The following is a 6,946-nucleotide window of genomic DNA, read 5'->3' on the forward strand; positions in this document are numbered from 1 at the left end:
TGGACTTGAAGGAACTACAGCTATGACACCGTATAGCAGAATTAGTAATACATTGGGCAGCCATTCAAAATGAATGGAAAATGCTCATGAGATTATACAGTGCTACATTTTTTGAACAAGATATAAAATTATATTCGCTATGATTACAGCTCTGCAAAATTAGACATCTTTTGCATGGAAGAATGATTAGAAATAAATATCCCAAAATACTAACAGTGGGTGATTAAAATTTTTTGTTATTGTTTACTTTGTAATTTTCTAAGTTTTCTTTGATGAACATATATTACTTTTATGATAGTACAAGTAATACATTTTTAAGAAATACATGGATAGTTCAGCCTCAGAGAAACAAGTAGTCTTGACAGATGAGGGGGTGCCCTGAGCAGGTGCATTGGAAGTAGATGTGCCCCTGTCCCCCCAGGCCTCTCCTTGCCTCAGAACCCTGAAGGCTCCAGGCTGGGATGGGGGGCGGCTGGGGGCTACACAGGTTCCATTCCATAACTTGTATCCTGGATTTGAGATTCTCTTGGTGTGTTTTTTCTATAGACAGAGGACTATCTGAAACGGAAGATTCGTTCCCGGCCGGAGAGATCGGAGCTGGTCAGGATGCATATTTTGGAAGGTGTGTTAGGTTGGAAATGCTTCCTCCCCTTACCCTCGCTGTTTCCACCGTGCATCACCCACATTTCTATGTCCCTCTTTCTTACCACTCCCGTTTCTGTTGACAGTGAGTAAGCCAAGCCTTAACACAGTGGAACAGCAGAGCTGTGGTAGCCACACGAGTTCTGCGAGTTCCTAGAGCTGCACAGTCGCATTCTCGTAGGTTGGTTTGCCCCTTTCTCCTCTGGCCGCCTGGTGGCCCTGGATCTTGTCATCCCTTGGTTTGAAAGCCTTTTCTCCAGAATCTTCTAAAAACGTAGTTCCTTTCTGTGCTCATCCACTCCTTCACTCCCACATCCATTCAGCATCACATGAGCACCTGTGACACCCAAGTAAGTTCATCCTAGGTGTGTCTGCCTGGCCTGGCACACACTTCTGTCCACGTTCTAGTGAAGAAACTATTTTGGCTGCTGAAAGCAGTGTGAATCTATCCATTTTGTTGTTGTTTTTAGTTTTGAGTCAACTTTGAGTTTGGAAGAGAACTTCCTTAGTCTGAGCCCCGCTTTGTTTTTTTTTTAAAGATTTTATTTATTTGACAGAGAGAGACAGCGAGAGCAGGAACACAAGCAGGGGGAGTGGGAGAGGGAGAAGCAGGCTTTCCGAGGAGCAGGGAGCCCGATGCGGGACTCGATCCCGGGACCCCAGGATCATGACCTGAGCCGAAGGCAGACGCTTAACGACTGAGCCACCCAGGCGCCCGAGCCTCGCTTTGTATAGAGAGAGACACTGAGACCCAGAGCAGGGACTGAATTGCCTTCGGAACCCAGAAAGCTTGAGGGAGGGCAGGGTGTGCTCCATCATCGGCTGCAGTTTCGGCTCTGTAGCCCCCCGTGCCCAGTGACTGTGGCTGGGTGTGCCCACACTCTGTCTGCAGTCGAGCCCCTTCTTGTGTCCTGTAGAATTTAAAGCTGGGCCTCTCTTCTCTGCCTGGGACACTCTCTACAACCTGATGGCTTCTGCTCCTTCCCCAGAGGGAAGCAGAGCTGCTCTGGAGTTCCCAGGGTAGAGCCAGGTCCATACATCCTCCTGCACTCCATTCTTTCCCATGGGCAGAGACCTCGGCCGAGCCTTCCCTCCAGGCCAAGCAGCTGAAGCTGAAGAGAGCCAGACTGGCTGATGACCTCAACGAGAAGATTGCACAGAGGCCGGGCCCCATGGAGCTGGTTGAGAAGAACATTCTGCCTGTGGAGTCCAGCTTGAAAGAAGCCATCATTGGTGAGGAGGCGCCAGCCACCCTGTGTGAACGTGCAGGCCGGATGCAGGAGGAAGGGGCTCTGGGCTTCTTGCTGTTTGACTTCCTGCTTTGACTTGGGAAACGTTTAGGTACAGAATGTGAGAGCCCAAGAAACAGGTAGTGTTAGCTTGGGACAGTGCCAGTGGCCTCAGGGATCATGCCGGACTAACAGAGGGGCCTCTGTCCCCCGTCTCCTCTGTATACTCTCTCACTGGGTAGCTAGATGTCAGGATTGGTGTGTATGAACCTATGGAGATGCCAGGAATCAGAAGTCTGTTCCTTACTGTTTCTTTTTATTAGTGAAATCTCTCCTTGAAGCCTGGCACTTTCCACAGATACTTCACTCAACAAATATTGATTGATCTGAGAGGTGTGCCAGGTGCTAGGACACAGCCCCACGAAGCAGAGCAAGCCCCTCGCCCTTATCGAACTCCCACCTAGGAGCAGGTTCAGGCAGGTAAACAGCTAGCGGCCAGACAGAGGCAGCAGCTGTGCTGGACGGAGCCCCAGCTGCTCTGGGCACACAGAGGAGGGTCCCCGTCCCGGCTCTGCCAGGGGGGTGGTTCGAGAGAGGAGACGGCCAAGACTGGGGCTGCGGGATGAGTTGGAGTTGAAGTACATACGGGGAGAGAGGCACTACGAGCTCCAGGGAGGGAGAGCCTCGCAGGGCGAGGAGCAGCCTGGGCGTGGAGCTGGAAGGACGGGGGAGGTGGGCAGAGTCCGGGACATGCCAGGGCCTTGTGTGCCCCGGGCAGGTGTTCGAACCTGATTCCTTTAGGTTTTGGTCATTGTTAGTACAGGCATGTCTTCTTGGCTACAGTGGGCCTAAGACCTGGTCCTGCCCCTGGGAGGTTGACATGAGGCTCACCTGCTCCCTCCATCCTAAGGAGTTAGATCTTCTGGGCGGGGTACCGGGGGGAACCACAGACCCCAGCTCAGGCCGAGTTGGGCCATGAGCCCTGAGTCAGAGGAGACTTTGATTTCCAGAGCCTCTGTGCTGCAGGCAGCAGTTCGACAGGGTAGGAGGAGCCCCTTTGCCAGTTGGTGCTGATAGCCCTCTTAGTCCCCCGCTTTGCCCTGGCATTCATCCCGCCTCATCTCCATGTTCCCCTACCCCGATCCTCACCGGATTCCACAGCAGCCCCTAATGTCAGGCCTGTGTTTAGGCCCAGGTCAGTTCTGGACTCTCCAGCCACCCAAAATGTGAGAGTCAGCATGGTGCCAGGCCCTCTGTGAAGTCGTGCAGTTTACAAAGATGAACAAAATATGATGCTGCCCTCCAAGAATGCAGTACGATCAGAGAAGACTGACGTAGGAACAGGCGATTTCTGAGTCTGGCTCCCGGTCAGATGCCAGCGCTGTGTAGTGAGAAGGCCACGGTCCTGTGACATAGGAGCTGAGCCACCGGCGTCACAGGACAGGCTGCAGGTCCACAGGCAATAATGGATATAAAGGGCCCGGCGGTCTTGGGCGTCTCGGGACACGCACAGAAGGGCCGCTGCTGTCAGCAGTCTCGTTCGTTACAGACCAGGGGACAGGCGCTGTAGTGACGACGTGGGGGTAATGGTGTGTCAGGTACAGTGCGAGCCGGGCCAACACAGGCTTCTCTCAGAGACGGGCCTGGTGGGGAGGCCCGGAGAAGTATCACAGGCAGTAGGACACATGTGGGGTCCACTTTGCCCAATGGAGAAGGTACAGAAGGACATTCCAGGCACAGGGGGCCATGTGGGCAGTGGCCTGGAGGTGTGGCAGAGCACAGCTGGTTTGAGGATGGGGAGGTAGTGTAGTTCGGTAAGCAGGTAATAACCACCAGTGACCTGAGAGAAAGGAGCATTTGCCAGAAAACCCAGATCATGTGGGTTGGGGAATGACTAGGTGGTAAGGAAGTGTTGACAGCAGATGCAGACCATTTGTTCAAGAAGTGAGTGGAGAAGGAAGAAAGAGGGAGGTGGTGGGCTGCAAAGGAGTTTTAGGCTGGGAGAAATGCAGCTTTGTGGCTGAGAGGAAGGAGTCAGAGGAAGAGCTAGGTCCTGGGAGGGGAGAGACTCCGGCCACGTCAGAGGAGGAGAAGGAGGAGGCGAAGCTGGGTGTGGAGTGTGGGGAGGGGGCCGCGGTGGTCCTGAGCCCTGATAAAGGTGGGGGCGTGACAGGGGCTTTGCAGAGGCTGACCACCCACTGTCTTCCCCACACACTCCCTATGGCCACTCACAGCACGCTGCTGCCCTCCCCTCCAGGCCACCCACCCCCATTTGATCTCTAAGATTCATGTCAAGACCCCTCCTCCAAGAAGTCTTCCCTGAGCGTCCCCACAGAGTCTGTGTTGCCCTTGAGCAGAGGGGACTGGACCAAAATCAGAGGGCAGGGACCCCGGCCCGCCCTGCTCATTGGGCTTCTCCAGCGTGGCCAGCCCCTGGTTCCCGTTGGACGAGCCAGAGCGCCTCCATCCCGGATTCCTCCCGTCGTGTGCTGGGTGCCGGGTGGCTGCCATCCCATGGCCTGTCTCCTTGCTGGGAGAAGTCTAGATGCGTCAGAGGCCTGGAGTACACGGCAGTAATTGAGCTCCATTCCACACCCCCCCCCCGCCCCCGTGCACCGTGTGCGCGGCCCCTGCCAGGACAGAGGGGCGGGGGCGTAGGAGCCGGCCCAGCAGTGAGCATTACTGGCTCCCACACCACTGTTCGCTCGTGGATGTTCGAGCTCAGGTGTGTCCTTCCCTGGTCCCAGGGGAGGAGAGAGCCTCAGCTCGTGGCCCTGGAGAGGAAGAGTCTGCTGGGAGAGTTCCTGGTTTGTTCTTGGTCCCTATCGGCGGTCTTCTCATCACCGCAGATTTCCCCAGGCGCGCCCCACAGCTCACCTCTGCTGTGACCCCCGCCTCCGTTCCTCCCGTGTGAACAGCAGACCCCGGCAGAACCTCTTCCCCCAGCAGTGCCGAGCGGGTGGTTGGGACATGAATTTTTTGAAATACCCTATTTGTCTTTCCTTCCTTTTGTGTTCTGGGATTTCCACACTAGGGCCCTGGTGCTCCCACTCCTCCCTCCCAGCCTGGCCGCAGCCAGGACCCTGGCCATGCGGCCGGGCAGGGCACTTTGAGCCAGCTGGGTGGATTTTCTCCTGGTGGCTGCTGCTGCCAGCTCTTGGGTCTCTGGGAGTCGCAGGCCACTAAAAGGAGGTCACCGTACGTCCACTCTGAGTAGGTGCACCTTTTCCAGAAGCCCTTAGCCTGTCCCTGCCTTCCAGGGGGTCGAGACAGCCCAGTGAGGAGCCGCGTTCTCAGGCTGTTTGTTCCTTTGAGCCTTCATTGCAGGGGCCACAAGCCCCTGGGGGAAGAGGAGAGTTTTGTGCCACCAGAGGATGGACATGAAGTGCTTTTAACAGCAGGGAAACATCTAGATGAGACAGAGGAGGCTACAGGCTGCAGGGACGGAGCGTGGAACTTGACTCTGAGCTGGACACAGTGTAGAGTCAAAGGCAAGGGAGTGCTTTAACAGCGGCTTAGCTAGCACTCTTCTGCCTTTGTGTCTGGGTCGTGATGATGAGCTTTCCTGGAGCTCTTTCGGACCCAGAAGGCAGGTCAGCTGCTGGGCTTTCTCCTGTCTGCCTTGCTGGGCTGGAGGTCGGGGCGCAGGCACCTCTCTCCATTTGTGGGGGCTGGAGGTGGAGTCTTATGCCGGCTTTGACTTTCAGTGGGCCAGGTGAATTACCCGAAAGTAGCGGACAGCTCTTCTTTTGATGAGGACAGCAGTGACGCCTTATCCCCTGAGCAGCCTGCCAGCCATGAATCCCAGGGCTCGGTGCCGTCACCCTTGGAAGCCCGAGTCAGCGAGTCACTGCCTAGTGCCACCTCTGTATCCCCCACTCAGGTGAGCTTGTCCCTCCGGATGCTTTCCCCACTCCCCAAGGGCCCCACACTTGCTGGAGCTGTCCAGAGTGAGGTCTCACCTGGGCCAGGGGGGACTGGGAAGCCGAGGGTGTTGCTCTGCGAGGTCCCGAGCCGGCTGCTTGAGCCCCAGAGATGTCGGCAGTGGGCCCCATTTCAGCTGCCTTGGCCAGCCCGCTGCCGAGCTGGGGCTACCTCCCAGTGGGATCCCTGAGGCCCCCTGGCCAGCCCCTGCGTCCACGCAGACCCGCCTGCTTCCCCCTCATTCAGTTAGTGACCTGTTCACTGCTCTCTGTGGCTCCGTGTTCCAGTTCCCTCCGCCCTGCCTCCAAGGGGCTGTTCCTCGCACACAGTGCTGCTGCTGGAGGAGATGCCTGCAGCCCCCTCTGGGCAGGGAAGGGCTGAGATGCACCACCGCCTGATATGGCCGTGCCCCCCGCCTTTCTCAGGTTGTGTCTCAACTCCCATTGGGCCCGGATTCCGGAGAAACACTTTTCCTGGCCGAGCAGCCTCCTCTGCCTCCCAGCCTCACCAACGGAACCACAGCCCCAGTGGCCAAGCCCACTCCGACGCTCATTAAGGTACAGGTCCCCAGCCAACTGCCCTCCCTCCCCTTCCCGGGCCCCTCCGAGCCCTGCTGTGATTTCGTCCCAGTGGGGGGACAGCTGCAGGGAGTGGGGTGCATATCTCTTCCCCCTGGTCAGGGGCCAACAGAGTTCCTCCTCTCCGTGGGTGCTGGCTGTCACACCCACAAGCGCCGCTTGCTGAGTGCAGTGGGCCGGGGTCTGGACGGGCTCTTCCTGGCTCTTATTCCACATGAAAACACGCTCAGCACAACCCCGTGAGGCAGTCATAGTCTATTCTGTGAGTGAAAAAACTGAGAAGTGAAAGGATGGACTTGAGGTCACACATGGGCCGTTTTGGGCATTTTCTTTTTTTTAAGGGTTTATTTTGAGTAATCTCTACACCCAACATGGAGCTTGAACTTTGAACTCCAAGATCAAGACTGAGCCAGCAGGTGCCCCTGGGCATTTTTTATTCTCCTCTAAGGCCTGATCTAACATGTCTGAGGGGCAGGGCTTACCACCAGCCCCTGAGATGCCCATCTTTGTGTGGGAGACACTGTTTTGGGCGCTGAGGTGAATTACGTGTAGCAGCACCAAGAGCCAGTGCCC

The 6,946-nt window shown here is 56.3% G+C and overlaps 1 protein-coding gene across 1 annotated transcript in view; it reads left to right on the forward strand.

Moving 5' to 3' along the window:
• Positions 1-6,946, forward strand: part of MRTFA (myocardin related transcription factor A) — a 200,928-nt gene that overhangs the window by 183,895 nt on the left and 10,087 nt on the right. Inside the window, exons 6-9 of the mRNA XM_044915318.1 lie at positions 547-622; positions 1,714-1,875; positions 5,579-5,754; positions 6,221-6,352. Of these exons, the coding sequence (XP_044771253.1) occupies positions 547-622; positions 1,714-1,875; positions 5,579-5,754; positions 6,221-6,352 (546 nt within the window). The remainder of the gene's footprint in view (positions 1-546; positions 623-1,713; positions 1,876-5,578; positions 5,755-6,220; positions 6,353-6,946) is intronic.

The sequence above is a fragment of the Neomonachus schauinslandi genome, chromosome 5, assembly GCF_002201575.2.
Source record: "Neomonachus schauinslandi chromosome 5, ASM220157v2, whole genome shotgun sequence".
Taxonomy (NCBI): domain Eukaryota; kingdom Metazoa; phylum Chordata; class Mammalia; order Carnivora; family Phocidae; genus Neomonachus; species Neomonachus schauinslandi.